Source organism: Cynocephalus volans, chromosome 1 (genome assembly GCF_027409185.1).
Source record: "Cynocephalus volans isolate mCynVol1 chromosome 1, mCynVol1.pri, whole genome shotgun sequence".
Taxonomy (NCBI): domain Eukaryota; kingdom Metazoa; phylum Chordata; class Mammalia; order Dermoptera; family Cynocephalidae; genus Cynocephalus; species Cynocephalus volans.
The window spans coordinates 295,426,003-295,450,069 of record NC_084460.1 but is presented as its reverse complement, the minus strand read 5'-3'; the positions used below and the strand labels follow the sequence as shown (position 1 = coordinate 295,450,069).

The 24,067-nt window shown below is 37.8% G+C and overlaps 1 protein-coding gene and 1 pseudogene across 9 annotated transcripts in view; one reads left to right on the top strand and one right to left on the bottom strand.

Moving 5' to 3' along the window:
- Positions 1–227: 227 nt before the first annotated feature.
- Positions 228–1,111, bottom strand: LOC134372986 (UDP-glucuronosyltransferase 1A10-like; annotated as a pseudogene).
- A 5,748-nt stretch (positions 1,112–6,859) lies between these two features.
- The window catches only part of USP40 (ubiquitin specific peptidase 40), an 87,467-nt gene continuing 70,259 nt past the window's right edge, over positions 6,860–24,067 (top strand). For 4 of the 9 annotated variants that reach the window (XR_010023424.1, XM_063095412.1, XM_063095440.1 and 1 more), the window contains exons 1-8: positions 6,874–7,016; positions 8,111–8,322; positions 10,898–10,965; positions 12,212–12,325; positions 14,988–15,152; positions 16,988–17,134; positions 20,440–20,583; positions 22,709–22,837. Coding sequence is in view for 8 of the 9 variants with exons in the window: in XM_063095412.1 (XP_062951482.1) it covers positions 8,130–8,322; positions 10,898–10,965; positions 12,212–12,325; positions 14,988–15,152; positions 16,988–17,134; positions 20,440–20,583; positions 22,709–22,837 (960 nt within the window). In the remaining variant the exon portion in view is untranslated. Of the gene's footprint in view, positions 7,017–8,110; positions 8,323–10,897; positions 10,966–12,211; positions 12,326–14,318; positions 14,537–14,841; positions 14,894–14,987; positions 15,153–16,987; positions 17,135–20,439; positions 20,584–22,708; positions 22,838–24,067 lie in introns of those variants that run through there. The other 5 variants (XM_063095423.1, XM_063095432.1, XM_063095448.1 and 2 more) reach the window with 5 other exon arrangements.

Here is a 24,067-nt window from a genome sequence, read left to right as displayed (position 1 = left end):
TTATTCAGTATTTTTCCAAAAACAGTATTAAAAAATGCAGCCTGAAGATGACATAAAGTTACATCAATTGTATACACATACATGTCAATGAGGGCAGTTTTAGAAAATGTGCCAACCCACAATTCAATGGATTGGCACTAAACAATTCATTAAACCAGAAAGAAATTCCAAATGTGACACCTATAAATGACCAATCACACCTCACTAAAGAATCTTTTTGTTCGATGTCCAAGCCAGATTTTTCATGTGCTAAAGGAGAGATAACTCACCTGAGGCAGTAGCTTGCACAGATTGCAGTTGATGCCACCGACAGAACATGTTGGGCATCACACGTGGGATTTTTGAAAACACAGCCAATTCATAAACACCGAATAGGATGAATGGCTGAAGAGATCAGATGCTGTCACAGGTGTTTGGAGAATTTCAGAGGCAATGTCTAAGGTGCTTTTGAAAAAAATGAAGCAAAATAACTGCTCTTCCAAGTGGGAAATGTGGTTCCATACTCTCTCCTTGAAAGTCATGACATCTGAGAACCCTGAGAAACCTCTGGGGATGTAAAAAAAGAGCAGTGGGGCTCTGTCCACCTTCTTCAAGATAATGGCAAAATATTGCCTTGGCGAAGACCACAGACTGGAGTGAAAAATATTTGGCAACAATCAAGTCACACAATGGATCCAGGAGCACTGCATCAAAAGGACACTCTTTTATGTATTCTATTAATAGTCTGTCATTAAACTACTACAATGTGAAAACAGAAGTCCAAAAATACTGCTGTGTGAAATCATGAATATAGAAAATAAACTTTGTCCTCAAGTTTTCCATTACTGTTAGCGTAAACCATAAATAGATGTTCCAAATCCTCCAGAGTGTAAGAAGTTGAATAAGTCTTTACTTTACAATTTAATGGTTTTCCCACTTACCAAATAAACCGTGGCATGACTACGACCACCTCATGCCCTCTGTGCTTGAGTTTCTCTACAACCTAATGCATGGAAAACCAGTGGCTCCCATCCATGGGCACCACCAGCAGTTTGCCTGCCTCAGCCAGGCCACCTGTCAGCAGCAGACACACACACAGAGGAAGGGGGCTGGTCACAATTGCAGGAGCCATACCTGCAGCCCAGAGCAGTCCCGCTGCTTGGATCCTAAGCCCGTGTGATCCAGTAGGTGGAAGAAGTACAGGCACAAAACCTGCCCCAAGAGAGAGTGTATATTCCCACATTCACAAAAAATATCACTCACGCCAATGATTTTCTCAGAAAAACAATAATAAATGAGCAGCATTTCCTGAGATACCTACTTGTATAGTTTCCAGACAAGAGTAGATTGTGATTTTTGCCTTGGGGAGAGATCATGCCTGTATGGCCATGTGAGATTAGAGACAGATTCCCTAAACAAAGCTTTTGGATTTGAGGACTCAGAGAAATAGAAAGAAAAGTAAATTTGAATAAAGTCTGTATGGGAATTTTTCCCAAGCAAAATTTGGGTTTTATCATCACGCTACCAAAGCCTCCTTGTCCAGAAAGGGATTGGCATCCCAGGTTCCAAGGAAAGACTTCAAGGCCCTCAGCACTGACCTCTGCCCTGACAGTGGGTTGCTGTTGACAAGGGTCTCTGCCATGTGCAGGCATTGATGCTTGTCTGTTCCATTTCTACAAGAATTCTTGTCTCATGTCTGAATTCCCTGAAGTGCTGAAATAAGATTGACAACCCATATACATGCACCATTCCAGGGGTTTGATGAGATATGACTGTCATCTACAGTACTTTAGGTAGCTTTCCCTACACGTGTTGCGTGCAGTGGGGAGTCACCTGCCTGATGCTTGCCAGAGCACTCTGCGGAAACGCCTCCATCTCCTCTGTGATTCCACATTCTAAATGGGTTCACACCACTGCTGGGGCTCGGTCGGCCTGTGTCCTCCTCCACGAATCTGCACATTTGTCCCCACACTCTCCTGAGCACTCCTTGAGGTCAGGGGTTATGTCATCCTCATGTTTTCACTCTCTTTCCACAGTACCCACACTATGCCTTACCCAGAGATAGTACATGAGGAATGTTTGTGGCATTGGACTGAGTTACATTATGCAGATTTTTAGATACCTTCATGGTACAGGTCAGGCCACACCCTGAGGAGCATTCAGTGAATGATTCCACAGTCAACCTAGGGGCATAATCCGTGTTAGGAACACACAATGGCCCACTCCAGTACACTCAATTACCACATATTTGCTTAGTCACCATTTACTTTGGTGACTGGGTATATTCAGATTGTTTTCTTTGAAAATAAAAATGGCAGTGAGTGACCTATCTGCCCAAGAGGCTTACTTCAAAGTAGAAATCAATGAAATAGAAACTAGCGAAATGGTAGAGAAAATCTATGAAACCAAAAGCTGGTTCTTAGAGAAGATTAATTAACTTGATAAAGCTCTAGCCAAACAGGTCAAAAAAAAAAAAAGAGAGAGAAGAAACAAATCACCAAAATCAGAAATGAAGAGAGGTAGTATCACTTTGGATTCTACAGATATAAAAATGACAATAAGAGAATATCATGAACAAGTTTATAACAATAAATTTCACAACTTTGACCAAAAAAATTCCTTAAAAGACACAAGATACCAGGATTTACATAAGAACAAATTAATAACCTGATAGAAATAACCTATATCTTTTAAATTGAAATATATTTGTAATTTAAACTTTCCTGCAGGTAAAACTTCATGCCCAAATGACTTTACTGGTCAACTCTAGCAAACATTGATGGAAGAAATAATACCAGTTCCCCACGATCTATACCAGAAAGTAGAAGGGCAGTTCCTTATACATTCTATGAGACCAGTATTAACACAACACCAAAACCAGACAAAAACATTATAAGAAAGGAAAACTACAGACCCTCATGACAATCAATGCAAAAATTTTACACCAAATTTTAGCAAATCAAATTAAATAATACATAAAGACATATAACATGTAAGAAGATAATACATTTTAACCAAGTGGGATTTGTCCCAGGAATGCAAGGCTGGTTTAACATTAGAAAACCAATCAAGTTTGTACAGCCATGGTCAGAGCAGCATTATTCACAATAGCCGAGAAGTGGAAGCAGCCCAAGTGCCCAGTGACAGATGAATGGATAAGCAAAATGTGGGAAATATGTAGGATAAAATATTAATCAGCCTTAGAAAGGAAGGAAATTCTGACACATGCTACAACATAGATTAACTTTGAGGATATTATGCTACATGAAATAAGCCAGTCACAAAAAGACAAATACTGTATGATTCCACTTATATGGTGTATCTAAAATAGTCAAATTCATAAAATCAAAGAATAGAATGGTGGTGCCAGGGGCTGGAGGTGGAGGGAATGGGGAATTATTGTGTAATGTGTACAGAGTTTCAGTAGACAAAAGACAAAAAAATTTTTGGAGATGGGTGGTGGTGATTGTTACAAAGCAATATGAATGTACTGGATACTTAAAAATGGTTAAGAGGGTTCACATAAGTATAGAAAGTACAGTAATTATTCCTGGAGGATGGGAAGGGAAGGGAAGGTTGGATGTAGGGGTCAGAGGTGGATCAATGGGTTGAGAGTTAACAGGTAGACACGAAAATAAGTTCTGGTGTTCCAGGCTGACTACAGCTAATAATATTATATTGCATATTTCTAAATAGCTAGAAAAGAGAATCTTAGCCATAATCACCACAGAGAAAAGATAAATGTTTAGGCATAAATACACATTCTACCCTAAGTAAATCATTGTATGATATACCATGTACTGAAACAACAAATTGTACCACAAATATGTAAAATTAAAAATAAATAAAAATTTTAAAATGGTTAAGATTGTGAATTTTTTTACATGTATTTTAGCACAATTGAACATTTAAAAATAATAAATAATGAAAACAAAATTAATCAAGGTAATACACCATATAAATAAACTGAAAAACTAAAACCATCTAACCATCGCGACAAGCACAGAAAAAGTATTCGATAAAATCCTAAATCCATTCCTTGATAAATACTCAGCAAACTAGGAACAGAAGGGAAGTTTCTCAGCCTAATAAAGAGCATCGTTGAAAAACCCACAGCTGACACACCACCATGCCATCTCTCACATAACACCTGAATGGCTTCCCATTGCAATTAGGAAATATCCCTCCTCAAGGACTTTGGAGTAGTGGTCTCTCTGCCCCAGTGGGCTCTCCTGGGCTCCTCACGTGTTGCCCTTTTCCTTAGTTCTTCTCTAGAAGTCAACACTGAGGACATCATCAGAAACAGCCTCACCCCACTCCTTGCGATTTACTCCATCACATCCCTTTGTTATCTACTTCAAGTCACTTATTACTATTGACACCTGCCATCTAGATTTTTCTTTAGTCTCTCCCACTAGAAAGGGTGCTTCATGCATTTATGGACCTTGTTGGTCATATTCAATATTATATCTCATGTGTCTAGCCCTGTGCCTGCCACGTAGTAGAGCTTATTAAATATTTGTTGAGTGAATGAATGAACAAATAAAGAGCAACTCATCCTGGGCACTGCTGAATCCCAGCCTGGATCCAATCTGTCTTGTCCCTGCGTCTGATCTGGCACTTCCCTGGGTCTTTTTCTTTTATGGAGCCAGTTCTTCACAAGCTGATCGGTCTGGCCTCTTTCCATCAGTGCCACGGTCACTCCCCGCCACTCCCACTCAGCATTAACCAGGGCTGCTGTGCTCATTTCAGAAACATCTCAGCCTCCATGCCAACAGCTGTTCTGCTTTTAACATCAAGTCTTGACCTGCTTTATTTCTTTTGCACTAGCTCTTCTTCCAACCACTGGTTGAAATCCTGTGCAAATCTGCAAATCTGTTTTTGATTCTGTAAATTTACCTTCTGTGAATGCTCATGAGGCATTCACAGAAGGTAACTGAGATACAGGAATGCTACATTGGGAAGGTTTTATGGACTGCTCTGAATCTAAAAAACAAATTTTTTATTGTGGTAAAATGTACATAACATAAAATTTCCCATTTTAACTATTTTTAAGTTTACAGCCCAGTGGCATTAAGTACATTCACCTCGTACAACCATTATCACTGACCATCTCCAGAACTTTTTAATCTTCCCAAACTGAAACTCTGTACCCACTAAACAATAACTCCCCATCCCCCACTCTCCCCCCAACCCCTGGAAACCACCATTCTACTTTCTGTCTGTATAAATTTGCTTGTTCTAGATACCTCATATAAATGGAAGTATACAGTATGTGTCATTTTGTGTCCATTTTATAGGATGTATTAGTGCTTTTATCTTTTTTAAGGCTGAATAATATTCCATTGTGTATATATATTTGCTTATGCATTCATTCATTGATGGACACTTGGGTAGTTTGCCTTGAATTTTAATGTGGACAAAATTGTATCCTGGCGAGTGTTACCTCCTGAGTTTCTACCCATTACTCTGAACTGGCCCTCTATTAAACATCATCTACATCTCTGAGGAGTAAATCTTCTTACCAGCTGCCTCTGTGGGTTTTTGCTGTTTAATTTATACACAGGTTACATATGTAGAGAAAGAATATCACACTAATAACTCTTATCTCATTGTATTTTTATTTTTTATATTTCTCTCTTTTCTACCTACTTTGAGTTCCTCAAGTGTGGTGCTGATGTCCCTCGTAGGTATCGTATTCATCTACGAACATCCCCTCAAAAGAGAACCCACCCAACAGTGACTTACACGAAGATATACTTTTTATCTTGTACAAAGGAGGTCAAGAGTAGATGCTTCAGGGCTGTTACGTCAGTTCTACGATGTCACCGGGAGAAGCAGTGAAGGGCAGAAAGAGAAACAGAGGCTGTACTCCTATGACGTCAGGGAGGAGTCAGGAAGAGAAGCACGCCAGGGCGTGACGTGACAGAGACAAGGCTGAGGAGAGCAGAGGACAGGCTATCCCCATTGTCATTACCTAGTGCCGACCTTTGCCCCAGCTGGTCCTCGGCTCCCTACCAACCCACACTTCCCTCCACTTTGTAGACGCACAAGTGTCCTGCAGATGTTCCCGACATAAATCCCTTGGCTGGGCATTCACTTTGACTCCTGCGTTGTCTGTCACCCTCACCTATCACTCCTCCTGTTCTCAGTCCCTCAAACCCTCAGCTGAAGTCAAAACTCTTTCCTCCCTGCCCACCGCATTCATTCCTGGATGGGACCGGGAAGGTACCAGAAATAGAGCCTGAACGGGTTATTGAAATACCCACCGACGGAGGTCCCGTGGGAAGGAGGGATAACGTTGACATCTTCCCGGCGCGCTCTTCTGGACGCCCCTTACAGCTGACAGGGACGAACGTTAGCGGGGTGGCCCAGGTTCCGGGGAATGTGAAACGTCTTTCGCAGAGTTCGTACTGGAGATACACTTGGGCGATGTCTTTCAGGTTGCTGGACAAACTGGAAGTCTCACACAACCGTTTCCCATGTGTAGGTAACTTGGGAATTTGCCACGCGAAAAAAACAAGAGATCTTTGTACACCCTACTGCAGCTACGATGGATTGTGAGCAGCAATAAATACGGACTTTAAACGGTGACCCATGGTCAGAGCGGGGTGTTATAACACCAAGGTCAAGGGTTCGGATACCCGCACCGACCAGCCACCAAAATAAGAAATAAATAAATGATGACGACATGAGTGGCCCCGGGTGTCCGGCGGACCTGTCCGCCAGCCTAACCCTCCCGTCCCAACCGCCCACTCTCCGGACAGAGGAACTACATTGCCCATGAAGCCTCGCGCGACGGCCGACGCTCCCGCGGGGCATCCTGGGAGGTGTAGTCCTCCCACTATAAATTGCTCTCCGCAGCCCCGCCTCACTAACATGGCGGCACCCAGTTGGGGCGTGTTCGTTCTCTTCGAGTGTTGGCCGGGGTGGGAGTCTGGGCTTTAGGCAGTAAGTGGGGTCGGCGGACGGGGATCCCGGGAGGAACGTGAGAAGGGTAGGGTCGGTGTTGGCGGCACGGCCTGAAGGAGAGTGAGGTGAGGGGCGGTCCGGGCCTGCCGGGGGACGCGGCGTTGTCCCGTCGTCTGGTCAGTGGTCTCTGGGGGCAGGAACCTCTGCCTCGTCGCGCCCCTGGGACACCTGGTGGCTTCGAGGGCCCCGGGCTCGGCTGTGGAGTGGAGTGGGGGATTCGGGAATCTAGGCATCGAGCTCGAGCCCAGACTCTCCAGCTTCGTTTTTTGTGCTTTTCTTATGAGGAACAAGTTGAAAAAAAAATAATTGCATTTCACCGCTTCCTGTCACGCAGAAACGGTGCTAGGCCCTTTATATTTCTCATCTCCAAGTGACTCTTCGCCACACTCGATAGGAAACCCTTAGCAGGTCACCTGGGTTCCAGGGCTCATGTTTGGATGATTCGATCTATGTTGGACCGCCTTTAGGCTCGATCAGAACAATGTCAGAGTCTTCTTTTCCCCGGTGAACTTCCTCCAGGCTCTCCAGCTTTGGGATTATATACTAAACTGGTTTCAAGAAAATTAATTGGGTCCATTTATTTTCATTTAAATATCGTAATCTGGTACAAGCAGAGGGGTGTGAGAAGCAGAGATTCTAATGAGTGACTGATAATCTCAAGCATCCTGTCAATCTCAGTATCTAGGATAAGGCATGATAATGGGTTTTCTTCTTTTTTTTAATTAGTGATGTGAATATGCCTTTTTAAAAGCGACCGTCATTTATTGTGGGACAAAGTCTATGCACTAAGTGGCTTTCTTATGTCATTTGACTGTTTAAAGGACACTAGGGGACTGGTGGTATCCTATTTTACATATAAGAAAACAGGTTAAATAACCTGCTTGAGATCACACAGGTAGTTAGGATCCTGGCCTGGATGAACAAAATCCAGATCTTGCTGCTCCCAAACTCAAACTATGTATGTACAACTTTCTAAGGAATGACTATAACACCAAGGTCAAGGGTTCACATCCTGGTACTGGCCAGCCACCAAAAACAAACAAACAGAAATCTAAGGGACTACTTAACAAAATGAATACTCCAAAGTGCAAGGTAGGGAGATTTGGGGAAATTTCATGTAGAAAATGAAAGCATTTATATAGCATTATTTTTTTTTAAGGGTAGTATTTAGTTTCACAATGTTTGGGGACCTGTTTGAAGAGGACAGTGTATCAAATAATCAGTACGGAAAAGGGAAGAAATTAAAGACTAAAGCTTTGGAGCCACCTGCTCCTAGAGAATTCACCAATTTATGTGGAATCAGAAATCAGGGCGGAACCTGTTACCTCAATTCCCTTCTTCAGACTCTTCATTTCACACCTGAATTCAGAGGTATGCTATGTTACATGCATTTGATTAGAAATATGTACTGTCATCTTTACATGTGATTAATGATGCAAAAACACAAATAGACAAAATATCTTAAAGATATATTCCACAGTATGTGTTTATTGTTGGTGAACGTAAGAGATAAATTGGCAGTTCTCTGCCGAGAAATGTGAAGCTTAAATTATCTTAAATATTTTCTGTGTGATTACAGTAATGTTTAGTAACAAAATAAAAAATTAAGGCAATATATTTCTTCTCTAATTTCTATAATTTAAAATACAACATAAAGACAATTCTGGTATGAGTACCAGCCTCCATTCTTGTTGCACTACTTGTATTTTGGAGTTTTCAAATTTCTCCACAGTAACAAACACTTAAGCCAGAGTTACCCAAACAACTATATCTGCCTTTTGGAGTGGGGAGGGATGTCACATTATTTATATGGGTCCACAGTTGTTAATCTGCATTTCTGAAATCCAGAAAGCTCTGGCACTGATTTGATCTGACCTGAACTTGTTTGGCCTCAGAACCTGACTTGGTGTAAGGGTATTTATAGTCTTAAATTATCTCAGTTGGGTGAATATTTATACATTTATTACAGGAATATTAATCTGCTAGATTAATTGGTACTGTCTGTCCCAGACCCTGCTGAAAATGTACCATAATATATATAACATTTTCTTCATATTATCTTTCTAAAATCTGGAAATTCTGAATTCCAAAGACCCAAGTATTTTAGGTAAGGGATTGTGTGTAAGGAACAGAAACCCACTCAAATTAGCTCAGTTAAAGAGGGGGATTATTGTAAGACTATAGGGGAATCTCCCACAAACCAGTCTGACCTCACTGAACCCTGGATTTTTTGTCCCTGTTTCTCTCCACATGTTTGTCCCATTTTGCAAACCAGCCTCATCCATGAGGGTGGGTGTCAGCGTCTGTATTCCCTTGATTTCAGTGGGAGCATTACTTTGCCTTCATGTGGCCCTGATTGGGGGCCACAGCACTATGTGACTGTGCAGCTCAGCTCTCCAGTGTCTCCATGTTCTGAGGACACACAACTTGATTCATCCTGTGGTTTGCCACGTTCCCCTTCCCACCACCACCACATTTGCCAGATCTTTGTGATGTCTTCTGTTGCTCCTAAGCTTGCAAAGACTTCTTGCCTCCAGAGGTTTAATGAATATTTACCACTGTCCCGTTTCAGGGCTATTCTAATGGATTGGACTGCATTTGGGATTTAAGAGTGGTTGGTGCCTCTTGTCCTTGACTCTATCCCTTCCATGAAAGTATCCCTCTGATGCAGTCAGTAATTCTACTGCTTGGGAATTTTCAGCCCTTATTAGGCAGATTCCTAGGAGTGATAAAAATTTTTCCAGGTTTTAATACAGTTGAGGTTAAAGGGCAACTTGAAATAGAAAAGTAGCCTCAAATAGAGACTGAGGAAGAAGGTGAAGGCGTGGGGCAGGTCATGGAGAGATCCACAAGACAAGAGAAGGACCGAGAGCCCAGGCCAGCCTCCTCTCTAGCAGAGGGGATCGCTGGCCAAGCACATGGTTTGACATCTTGTATGGAATGTGTACTCCTTGTATGGTTTAGCATGAATCCTGATGCTGACTGAAGGGGAGGTATAATTTGTAAAGGGTAAGGATTAGCAGAGAACTAAGGAGAAACATTTTGGAATAGTATTTTAAGTAGGGCCAGATGGGGTTCCATTGTACTTCTGGTACAATGTAGCTGAGAGTAATGGGAGATGAGTACAAAAGTCCTTGTATGGTTTTGTGCTTTGACCTGTAGGTTTATAGTTTATTTTTGCCTAGTCCCAGGACACAGGAGGAATAGAATGTTCATAACAGTGATCACTAGGTCAGCAGTGATTTTTAAATCAGGAGACACACCCATCCCATTCCTTATCTCCCTGGAGTACATCACGGTTTCCCAGAAGGTGTTGTGACCTAGGTTAGGATACAGACTTCCCAGGAGATTCAGATATGCTCCATTGGGCGACATACCTAAATGCTAGGTTATAAAAAAATTCTGGAGACTGGAATGGGGTTGCCAACTTTTTTTTGCAGGTAAGATTACAACCATCTGTTATTACCCTCAACACAGAAAAGACATTTTTACACCAGAAAAAGGAAGGGCACAATCTCAGAGTAAAAGGTGGTCCTTCGCATGAAAGAATGGTTGGCAGCCTCACAGGTGGTGTGAAATGCCTACCTGCCACACTGCTGTATTTCCTAGGATTCCTTGTGGCTTTCGGGACCCACTGCCGTAGGCAATGGGAAGCCATCAGAGATTTCTGATACTACTCTCTTTAGTTTTATGTGGATTAACTAAGGATTATTTTCCTTTTATGGACCTTCTATACTGAAATCTTAGCATGCACTTTATTTTCTTAAAGTCAGCAGTTAAAAATGTTACAAGAAAGTAAAGTGTGTAGAATACGGGTATAAATATTGTCTCAATCATATTTCTGACTCTTTAACTGATTTTAATTACTGGTGGTCTTGGCTTTCTAAAGCAGTTTTCTAAAATGAAATAAAGTTATTTACTTCTCTGATTCTACTTCTTTGTTTAGAAGCTTTATTTTCTCTTGGACCGGAGGAGCTTGGTTCATTCGAAGATAAGGATAAACCTGATGCAAAGGTATTATATCTGTGATTTACTGGGGTATTGTGAAGGAAGTGTTTTTTAAGGAGGGAATTAAGTTCCTTATTCATAGTATACAATAATTTTATTACTTACCAAATATGATCTTTATTTTCAGAAACTGCCTTGGCCTACACCCTACTGGTAATGGAATTTTCCTTCCAGAAAAGTACTACTTTTCCAAATATAATGCTGCTACTGCTTTGTAAACATACCTCACTCTTTGCTATGTTTATTCTTTACTCTGGTGAAGGAGTATTTACAAATTGTACACACTAGCCTACAAAAAATCTATGTAAAGCACTTATTTACAACAAAACCAAAAGAAAAATAGAGACCAGTATTCTTTCAACTTGGTATTCTGAAAATAAATTGAGCAGGCAATTGGTTTATTATTGTTTATATGTTTCTGCAGTGACATTTTATTTGAACTGCATGTTATATAATCACGTTCCTCCCAGTGTACCTATCATTCAGAAGTCCTTGGTCACTTTCAGGCTCAACTCTGTACTTCTTAAGAGGAGTCTTTCTCATGATCCAGACCAGTCCTTCTCAAACCATCAGTGTGGAAAAGGACCAGTTTTGGTGTATTTTGTTTTATTGCCAGTCTGTTGCAGGTGAACACCTCTGTAGTACTGTATATAATAAAAACACCATGGGATGTCAAATTGCCATACAACTTTTCAATGCTTATTCTCTCTTCTGTCCATAAAGTCGGGCCTGCAGACCAGACTCTGAGGAGCATTGCTCAGTCTGCCCTGCCCTCCTCCTCACCACATCAAATACGGCAGGAACAGGCTTGGAGCGAGCAGAAAGTGAGGTTGGGTGGAACTAGCCCTGTGGCATGTCAGAACTCCAGAGTGAGATGTGTGTGCCTGGCAAGTTCCTACAGAGGGAACTGTAGGATCTGCATCTGAGATATTTTAGAGAAGAATGAACTTTTAGAGGTTCAAACAGCTGTCATTGTGCAATTAATTGGATGGTTTATTAGGGCGTTTTTGAGTTTTAATATTGATCTGAACTATGTTGAGGCAGAAAAATCTAGATAACTAAAATTTTTTGGATTGAATTAGAATTTTCAAAGAACTGAATCTTAATTTAGTTCTCCCTTTGTAAAAAGATATTTATAACCTTTCTCCTGAAGGAACTAGGAGATAGGGGAAAGCTAGCATGCAGATCTTTATAGAAGCCTAAGTCACTTCTTAAAAGCATTCATTTAGAAATGCACGTGTTTCTCATCCAGGTTCGAATCATCCCTTTACAATTACAGCGCTTGTTTGCTCAGCTTCTGCTCTTAGACCAGGAAGCTGCATCCACAACAGACCTCACGGACAGCTTTGGATGGACCAGCAATGAGGTATGAAGGTCCGCTTCTCTGAGGCAAAGTTACGAGTAATAGAGGAAAGAGCAATGTGGGTTTCACATGTCATCTCATTTTCCTGAATTTTATCTTAGGATCTCTACATAGTGCTTGAATATTTCCTTCTCACATTAAATAATTACAAGTCAGGAATATGATTTTTATACACTTGCTGTATATGGGATTTTATGCATAGCTGTGATTTGGGATGGGGAGAAGGCTGAGTACAGGGAGAGCTATAAGAGCTGATTTTACAATTTCTGCTCAAAGAATCTTTATATAGTCTAGTTGAGATACAACACCTATTACATGGAAATTACTTACCCTTTCTACAGCAAACTGCTGATCAGCTTTTTAGCCTTTGATTAGCAATAATGGATAAACTAAATGGTAGGTAATTATTTACAATTCTGTCTCCCTTTGTGAAGTGCTCTATGTTTGAATCTGGCTGTTCTCATTGAACATTTGCTTCAGGGAAAGCAGTGAAACCTTTCCTAGCAGGTCTTTTCACCTTCCCTGTCCAGACTTTCTCCTGGCTCTCTTCGTTTTCTCCTGTTTGCTACTGTGTGTGGCCTCCTCTCATTCTTCGTTTGTGTTCCTTAAAAACATTGCACTGTACACTAACACCAAACGTGTCAGCAACGAGTAGAGGTGCTCGTTGTCAATATTCATGAGCTGTTAGCTGTACAAATGCAAGCAAATCCAGGTCTACCGCTTCTTACAGAATAGGTGTGTTTCTGCAAATACAGGTATGGGAGACGGTCACAGAATTGAAAGAGGCAATGATAGTAATGTTAGGTTGCCTTCAGCAATAAACTGAACTGCGGCCATCTTCTAATAAGGAAAACTCCTTAACTAGGTGATACTATGTGATAAAAGAGGTAGGGCATGGACTTTAAAATGAGGCAATAACACATTCTACAAACAGGTGTGTTAGATTTTTGCTGTAGGCCTGGTGCTTGAGATTAATTCCTTTATACTTTCCTTTAAAAGAAATAACTACTTTATTGAGATATAATTTACATGCCATAAAATTTCACACTTCTAAAGGGTACAATTCAGTGGTTTTGAGTATGTTCACAAGGTTGTGCAACTATCACTACAATCAATTTTAGAACATTTTTACCACCCAAATAAGAAACCTGATACCCATTAGCAGTCACTCCCTGCCCCCTCTCCCACCAGCCCCTGGCAACCACTAATCTACTCTCTGTCTCTGTGCATTTGCCTGTTCTGGACATTTCATAGAAACGGAATCATACAACATGAGATCTTTGGTAACTGGCTTCTTGACTTGAGATAATGTGTTCAGGGTTCATTCATGCTGTAGTACGTGTCAGTCTTTCATTATTTCTCAACACCAAATAATTCTTTTAAAATAATTTCAAAATAATTTTTTAAAATATTTTTTTAATGATTTTTTACAAAAATAATCACCATATTGTTTTTTTTTTTCAATCTAATATCAGCTGATAGATTTCCATTTGATTTTGACAAAGAGGTTTTATTCACTTGCTGGTTTCATACTCCTTAAAGCTATGAAAACCTGTTTTAGGTTATTTTGGTTTTTCTAAACAAAATCTTGCAGGACGTCGTCTAGGACTGGACCTGTAGTGACAGGAGAAGGTCTCTGAGGCACCTTTGCCAGCTGTAAGATTCTTCAGAAACAGAGCTTGAAAACTTCCACAAGTGTCTGTCCCATGGGAGCCAGTTTTATTGGACAAATGTCCATCCTCTAGTGTCCTGCATTTTACAAGACAGGAAAAGATTCCAGTCCCACATCTGGCTCCAGCTTTTAGGCTCTTTATCTGCCGCTGTCCACACGAGGCCTAACTGGAAATCGTCCCCGTCGCAGCCTCTCTGCTCCTGTGTCCCCGCGCTCGCGGCTCTGCCTCCTTCTCCCTTTCTTGTCGAGGTCGACAGCGCCCTCCGGCGCCAAGTCCAGAAAACACTGCCCTGTCCCCAGCTGAGTGGCTCTCGCGGCTCCACGCCCTCCTCGCAGCCCAGCCCCTCCTGCGTCCCGGGACTCGGTCTCCTGCGTCTCCCCTCCCGTCCTGTCCCCCTCGGAGGCGGTGTGCCCGCTGCTCTACTGTGCACACTGGTCTTGAGGAGTCGCTGGCACCCGGCCGTAGGACTCGCACGGGGTCAGCGGAGCCAGCAGGAGCTTTCTCAGCAGCCCCTGCCAGTCCTGCTGCAGCTGGTTTGCAGGTCAGAGCAATGCGTTCAGTTCTTCTCTAATGCTGGGAACTCAGACGCTCAGCAGTCGCCGCCACATTCGTGGGAGGATCCTGTGCGGACACTGCCGGCTCTTAGAAGCCGATCCGCGCCTGAAGTGTCCCTTCCTCCTGTCCCCTGTCTTTGGCGTGCCACGTGCCTGCTTCCCACGAGCGTTACTGCCCTTTCTGGCTGTCAAGCGAGCTGAGTCATGTGCACACAGCGAGCACTGCCTGTTCATATTTTCTTTTTGCATATAAACAAAAATAGGTGGTGACCTTTTAACCTGGTCTCAGCTCATTTTGCTTAGTCATTCTTATATCTGATCAAGGATTATCTTTGGATTGCTTGGTAAAATCCTGCATTTTTGTTAACTAATATTTTTTAAATCTGTTTTTAAAAGTCTGAAGCACAAAATTACACTTAAAAGTTACCTGTTTTATAGGAAATGAGGCAACATGATGTTCAGGAACTCAATCGAATTCTCTTCAGTGCTTTGGAAACTTCTTTAGTCGGGACCTCTGGCCATGACCTCATTAGCCGTCTGTATCACGGAACCATTGTTAACCAGATCGTTTGTAAAGAATGCGACAACGTCAGTGAGAAGCAGGTGAATATGCAAGAATATGTTAGTAATAAGTTATATTGTAAATTATAATTTATATAATGAAATCTATGATGTGTAATACCAAATGAAGATTAAAGTGTTTATTACTATAAATAATTTATCATTTTTTTCTTTCCCTCTACACTTAAATCATCAGTTTATAATCCAGATTTCTCCATGTAAACTGAAAGAAGCAAATATCTTAAAACTTAATTTTTTATGCACTACTATAATATTTAGAAAGTAGATCTGGGGATGTTTACAAATAGAAGACTGGCCTCATGAGAGAAGCCAATATCATCATGGTTGGAAAGTTATAAAGAAAGTTAATTAGGGAGGTAATAAAAATAGTGAACACTGAGGAATGTTTAGACAAACATGCATAATTAAATATTGGATTTAGTTATTAATATCCTTCAGAAAGTTCATTTGTGTGTGCTATTATAATCTTTTAAAAATTAGTATAACCTTCTTTATAATGACACAGATTGTCCATTTAACCTAACTGGAATTTAAAAATTGGAATTCAGAACTGGAAACTTTCTCATGTAGGGCTTGCAGGTTAACTCAGTTGGTTAGAGTGTGTTGCTGATAACACCAAGGTCTGGAGTTCAACCTCTATGGCCAGCCAAGAAAAATAAACAGATAAATGAGTAAATAAATACAGTAATCTCTATTTGCTTTGCAAATGTTATGCAGCTGATGGTTTCATCACTGAGCAGTCATAATAAAAATCTCTTTTTGTTATGGCAAGAATTTAACAAAGTTTCTGTATTTGACTGTATGGGTGAAAAATTAAGTGCCATCTTTTAAACGTGTCAATTGCTTTTTTGAATATATATATTGGATATATATTTTTTCTTTTATTTTTTAAGTCAGAGTTGAAGATAAAAAAAAAAATGCTTCTTGGCCCTTATTGCCTATGCTACTAAAGGCTTTCTTGGTTAGCCTAGTTTAAAAATAATGAAGATATTAAGATGTCATTGTGTCTTAAAATGATTAGTATGATTGACATATTTTTGATAAAATAATTCACAAAGTAATTTCAAAACAGATTGTAAGGCACATTATAAATTACAGGCATTAACTTTTCACATTTATGTTATAAACCATATATGTTACTTTTATTACTTAAGATTTCCACCATGAAATAACTTGCGCACTATAATTTTCCAGTCCCCACAATCCCTTAATATAATGCTATTGCACGCACACACAGAACTATATTATTTGAACTTGTCAAATTGTAATAGCACTTATTACTAGAAATATAATCCAAATATAAAGTAGAATTAATAGGCTCCTGTTTTGCAAAATTATCCTACTCTTAATTTTCATAGAAATACCTTTTTGTCTTGCTCAAAATAATAATTTTCTTATAACTTCCTCAATGTCTTAAACCAACCCTAGCAAAAGAAGAAATGTAATTTACATTAAAAAATTTAACCCTACACTTGCTGTTATACTATAGTCTCAAAACTAAAAGTCTATAAACCTTGCCTCTATATACTTCTAAATTCAGATATTTGTTTTACTGTGGTTTATTTTATTTCCTTATAAAATAAGTTTTATTGTGTCTGTAGTGGACTCATAAACTTCTTCCTTCATAAATTTTTTCTGATATACCTTAAGCTAAATTATAGTTTGATTTATAAAGGATAATTTAGTGTTGCATATTTCACATTATCTAATCATATCTACATCTTCATATGCACAGAGTTTTAGTAAAAATAACTCATATATCTGATTATTTCCAACATACATGGGAGTTGGTGATGTGTTTGTAAGCCTGGGTGAAATTGTTTGTTTTTTCAGTATTATATTCATGTACATTTCAGGAAGACTTCTTAGATCTAACAGTAGCGGTCAAAAATGTATCTGGTTTGGAAGATGCGCTCTGGAACATGTATGTAGAAGAGGAAGTTTTTGACTACGACAATTTATACCACTGTGGAACTTGTGACAGGCTGGTTAAAGCAGCAAAGGTAAATATAGATACGCTTTTTCCCAGGGTGCTTCTTTAGTACTTAGCACATAATAGCAGGAAGATTTGTCAACTGAATGAAGTTAACTATATGAAAAAGTCTGGAGGATATACTTGAAGTTCTTAACAGTAAGGATTGAAAAGACATTTACATTATTATCTGTATTTTAACTTTTTTTTTTTTAACTTTAACAGTAATAACGTTTTTAAATCTTTCAACCCAACAGTTTTCTGCACTTCCTTCTCTCCCAGGAAAAATTTATTTGTACCTCAGTGTTTCTTAAGTGTACTTTTTTGATAAACTCCCAATATCACTGCTTTTTGCAAATTACTGTTGTGAAGAAGGCATTTTTATTCCTGCGAGCCAAGAAGCTTGTTGACTTTTCCTTTCTTTGTTTACCACTATGAAAATAGATGGCTTTCTTCATTTTCTCAATATGCAATTGTTTTATAATCTTAATATGTGTCCTCCCTCATTCTAGCAAATCTGATGTGCTCTTTCCTCTTCCCACAGTTGGTAATACTTAACGTGATAATTAGGGAACTCAACGGAGTACTTCTAGTTTTCTTTCTGTACAGCCAAGCAAAATATAAGATGATGGGGCTGGCCAGTTAGCTCAATTGGTTATAGCACAGCCTTGTAACACCAAGGTCAAGAGTTCAGATCCCCGTACCAGCCAGCCATCAAAAAGAATAATAATAATATGTACATGTATATTTATATTATACATGTAGATATTATTATGTACATGTATAATATATATATACATATACATATATGAGGAAAGGAAAACCAAGATTAAAGCAACTGATTTCTTTTGCAGCATGAGAGCTAAGAGGGAAAAGTAAAACACATCAGTGTGTTTAATTCTGATATCTCTCAAATCTGTTCATCACATTCATAAATAAATAGCCATTCTGGTAGATATAATGATTTTTTAGATTCTGGGAAGGAAGAGAAACTTTGACAAAGAGAGAAATGAGAGACAACTACCATTTACTTTAATAGAATACCTCCCTAGTGTTATTTTCATGCATCATGAATTTTGCAAATCCTAGCTCCTTTCTGAAGTGGCAGTGATTTATTATGTCAGCACTTTGATATTTCTGAAAATCTGCCACATGTTGATATTTTATCCCCATTTTAATGTAAGGTCTTTATGCTTTACTAGTCCAGCCCTTTGGATCCAAGATATCTTATCTACTTGTTTTAAGGGAGTCTGGCATCTGAATAATCTCCTTGGAGGAGAGATTTTAGAAAAACATTTTGTGGAGATTTTTTTTCACTTGATCTTCTAGCAGCCATTCATTTGTATTTCCTTTTCACCATTCTTTCATTATTCTATGTGATTTCTCACTATGGAATTGTTTTTTAGTGTATTTTTTGCACAGTTTCCAACAAAAGCATTACCAATGCTAGGAAATTGCTAAGTGCTAGTGATTCACTAATATTAATATAAAAATGACTATTATAGATAATTTATAAATATCTTTATGTCTATGTATGTATAAATTATGAATGCCATTGCCCATTCCTCTGCTTAGGTGTGCTATCTCTAACCCTCTCTAGTCTCCTTCTTGGCTCTTTGTATCTATGACCAATATGGCATCAACCCCACTGATGTCATTATTATCTGCAGTAGTAACCCTCCCACTGCTGCTGGATAATAGGATAGGCTATTTTTAAATATCATAAACTTGGGCTCAGTTCAATCAGTGATTGTTGAGCACTGTCTTAAACAGCTACCACAAAAGACATATCTTTGCAGTTACTTCTTTATGATAAAGAGATAACACTATTCCTATAGCAGACAATTACTGAATTTTTCAGATAAATCAAATGAATATTGATTTAGATAACACATGATACTGACTTTGTATCGGGGATTATAGATGAAAATATAATAAAAACAATAAGCTATCCCTGTATCTTTCTCAATAGGACTAAAAACCAGGGTAAATTTTATACCGTTTAATATATATTTTCATCCAGCCCTTGCCCCTTTATGAAACCCAAAGAGAGAGGATTTTCATTTGCTTATTTATTTTTTATTTCACCTTTGGTGGTACAACTACAATCTAATAAAATAAATAAGTATAAACCTCAAAGTTTGTAAAAAGCCTTAGATATTTATACATCCTTAATTTTTGGTTGAACTTAATTTGTAAAACAACCTTTTGCTGACAAGAAACAAATGCAGTTTTTTTTATATACCTTTTATATCATTGGTTTAATTTTTTTTCAATGGAAATTTTTTGATCATGGTACTTTTAAAATTACATTCTATTCTAGTTGCATTCTAAATTTAGTTTTGGCTGTGCTACCAAAATAAATGCAGATTTTTCTTGTCCTTAGCAGTCTTTTCTCAGCCATATTATAGTTGAATGACTCAGTTTTTTTGTTTGTATTTTTAGAGCTTTTTTGAAAATCTTCTACATTGTTGTATTAATTTTTTTCACTTAACTTTTTTTATCCATTAGATTTGTGGAATTGTTGTTTTAAGATATTTTTAGCAATGCTAGTTGTATATGATTATGGATAATTTTATATATGGGGGGAGCATTTTTTCCCCCTTACAGGCCATGAACCCAAGAGGTTTGGGGACAACTGATGATTCTTAAAAAGCAGCTTAATTTAGTGTTTTGTTTTAAAACAAGGAACTAAAACAAAAATTTATCTGCTTTTGAATTTAAGAACAGTGACTATAAATCCCCAATCAATAAATCTTAATCTTTGGGGAGTTAGAGTCCCTTTGAAAGTCTAAGGAAAAAAATACATATGCATATAGAATTTTCACATTATTTCATGCATTCAGATCCTTTAAAATAGGTTCCTAGGTCCCAGGTTAAGAGCTCCAGTTCTTCACTAAATGAAAAGAACTGTATCTGCGAGGTAGGGTGGAGACACCAAGCAGGAAAGTGAAAGGCCAGGAATTGGGCAGGAAATAGGCACTGTTAGAGAGGGAGCCTGTTCGTCAAATAATATTTTAGGATGTCGACACTGAAAACATAAAACTGGCTTATAAATTTTTAGTTTAAATGAGTGATGCCATCTTTAGTCCCATAAAATAGATTTTATAGTTTACATCAAGAGTTTACCTCGAGTTATATTGAATTTACATCAAATTGAATTTACATTGAGTTTACATCAAGAGTTATATTGAATTCATGGTAATGAGTTTATGTGATTTAGGACATATTTCTTTTAAAACTGTTTCGTAGGTTTTTTTAGTACTTTAAGAAACATTATGTATCTTTTTATATAACTCTACTTTTAAAAAACTTTGTAAATTTTTCTTTTAACAGTCGGCCAAATTACGTAAGCTGCCTCCCTTTCTTACTATTTCATTACTAAGATTTAATTTTGATTTTGTGAAGTGTGAACGCTACAAGGAAACTAGCCGTTATACATTCCCTCTCCGGATCAATCTCAAGCCTTTTTGTGAACAGGTTTGAACTATTTTATTTTTAAAATCTTTCTCTTCCCCTCTCAAAATTGAATCTTTTATTGACCTGATTTTCATTGGTTTATTGTAGAGTTTCTCAACCTTTTCACTATTAACATTTTGAATTAAATAATTCTTTGTCATGGGGATTATCCCATGCATTGTAGGATGTTTAGCAACATCCCTGGCCTCTACCTACTGGATGGCAATAGCATCTCCACTCCCCTAATTGTGGCAACCAAAAATATCTTCAGACATGGCCAAATGTCTCCTGGGAGGAGAGGTGGGGGGCAAAATCACCCCTTGCTGAGGACCACTGATTAATTTACAGTCCTTTTGATTTTCCAGAGTATGGATTTGTTCTCAGTTCTCTTTATTAAACTCTCCTAGAAAAATCTTTGAAATGAAAATTTAAGAAAATTAGGAATGACCCTGCATTTAGAAAAATTACCATTAATTGGTACTTTGCTATTTGGATTTCGTTTATTTTAAATGTAATATTGAATTGCACATCTAGAAAATGAACAGGCAAATGGAACTTCACTAAGCAAGAACTTATAATCCTTAAGACACAGGAAAAGAAAAAGCTCTGAAAACAAATTAATTATAAAATTGACCTACTTTATAAGCCATTTTCAAATTTATATCATGGCTATACCTGTCAAGATCAGAGTGATGAAACTGATGTATTTTTTATTACAAATTATTCTTATATGTTTATTAAAAACAGAACATTTGCTAGCTAGCTATTGAATATCTATGTAAAAAGGTAATTTTTTAATAAATGTTTTTAAATTCAAACTCTTCATTGATGGGCCTTCTTCTACTTCAAGCCTAATTATTGGGCTTTTTGGTTTTTGTCTTATTGCTTGAATTGCCATTCAAAGGTTCTAATGTTCTGTTGGCTATAAGCCTGTTATTGGCATACTCAGAGTAATTTTCTCAAAGTTAGTTAATATAGTTGCACCTCTTTTATAAAGGGAAGTTTGTCACATGATTTTAACGTATTTTGATATAACAAAACTGAAATAAGTAAAAAAAAATTGAGCACTTATCTAGGAAATGCACATTAGTTTTACTTTTGGATTTCCGTATTCATGAAAAAAATGTCAGTTTGCATCTTTGTGTACATCTATCTTGTCTCTTGCCTGAACCAGACATTTTAAAATGGAGCCCATTTAAAAAGCAAAATATTTCAAGCAAATAAATTCCTCAGTTAACTGGTACCCCTGTGTACATTTTAATATTACAGATAACAGATACAGTTTAGACATCAAAGCTGGAAGGACTTATATCATATAATTCAGACCCCTCAAATGTGAATAAACATCTTTAAAGTATCTCTTAATCTAAAGTAATTTTAACTGCAAGTGTAGAAGTTCATCTTTTGAGTCACTCGTGATTACAGAGCATATTAATTATAGAAAAGGTTGATCAGAGAATAAATAAAACAAGAACAAACCTCTTCATTCCAGTAAACTGCCTCTGAGCAAGACAGCCAGTATTCATAACTGCTAAGTTCCTTCTCTGTGCGGAGGACTTAAGTGTCACAGCAGTGATAGACTTTGAGCACATACAAACACCTAGTTGCAATATAGGACAGTTCCAACAAGTAAAGAGCACGTGTATACAGCAGCATAGTTTACTATATATCCACTCTGTAGAAAACTTTGATAGGCACTGAAAGTTAATACAGATACAGGTTTTAAAGTTTTTAGTTCTAAATAATTTCAGATGTAGAAGTAAAGAGCACATGTATAAAGGGGGAATAGTACAAAGATGGTTTTCTCTTACTAATAATTTCTACAACAGACTCACTGATAAGGTAATGGTTTTGTTGTCACATTGGCTTACGTGATCTTAGCCAAAGTAAATAAAAATAACACTGTTTTCAGATAAATATGTTCATGGTTAACTAAGGCAGGATTTAATTGATTTAATGTGTTACATCAATGAATTAAGAATTTTAAAGTTTAAAGCCAATTATTTAAATTTATCTTTATTTACCCTTAAATAACAATGACAAACAATGAAGTTTCTTAATAATTTCAGTAGTGAAATTCCTTTTTCTCTTTCATTATATATCTTACCATTTTATGTAAACTGTATCAATGTTTATATTCTTTTAGAGTGAAGTGGATGACTTAGGATATATATATGACCTCTTCTCAGTTATTATACATAAAGGTGGCTGCTATGGAGGACACTATCATGTGTATATTAAAGATGTTGACCATTTGGGAAACTGGCAATTTCAAGTAAGTACCGAAATTTGTTTAGAAATATACTTACAATTTCTTTGCTTTTCTATTTCTGTTATTTTGTTGAGAATAATCTTATGCCATTTATTACATATCCACTCTACAGAAAACTGATAGGCACTGAAAGTTAATACAGATACAAATTTTAAATTTTTATTTCTCAATAATTTCAGATGTACAGAAAAATTACCAGAATAGTACAAACACTTCCTGTACACCCTTTACCTAGGTTCTCTAATTGTTAACATTTTGCCACATTTGTACATATACATACATAGACACACTGATTATTATCATTATAAGTGTTGAAGCATCTGAAATTAAGGTGTTGACATCAGGCCCCCCTTTACCCCTAAAAAATTCAATGTTTGTCTTCTAAAAACAAGGATATTCTCTTACACAAGCATAGATGTATTTAGTTCTATTCAGATTCTACCAGCGTCCAATCCACATCCTTTACAGTAATTTTTTCCCCACTCTAGTGTCAAGTCCAGGTTCATGCATTATATTTAGTTAGCTATCTCTTAAATCTCCTTTAACCTAAAACCATTCCTCAGCTTTACAGTTGCTCCGTTATGACAAAGAGATAGCACTATTTCTATAGCTGACAATTACTGGATTTTTTCTGACAAATAAAATGAACATTGATATAGATAACACATAATATTGATTTTGTATCCTGCAGATTGTAGGTGGAAATGTAATAAAAACAATAAATCCCATGCCTACAGTTTTCACAATAGGATTTAAAATCAGAGTGAATATTGCCCTATTTAACATAATATGACTGCAAAGTCATGTCTTTTGTGGTAGCTCTTTAAAATAGTGCTCAATAACCACTGATTGAATTACATTTAAAACTTCAGTCTTCCTAGAATGGTTTCCTGTGAATAGTGTGAGATTTTTTTTTCCATTTGGAAAAATTGCCCATTACCATTTATTGAATAATTCATTTTTCATTCCCCTGTCAATTGTTCATTTATGTTTAAATCTATTTTTTAGCTCTCTTTTCTGTTTCATTGGTTTTTTTCCTACTCCTGGGAAAATACCACATTGTTAATTTCCATAGCTTTATAATTCATGATATGGTAGGGCAAGTCGCCGTACATGTTATTATTCTTCAGGAGTGGCGAGCCTGTCTTGGTTTTTTATGCCTCAGTGTACATTTCTATAGTTACCAGATCAGAATTCCTACACATGCACATGTATACACACATGCATAAACAC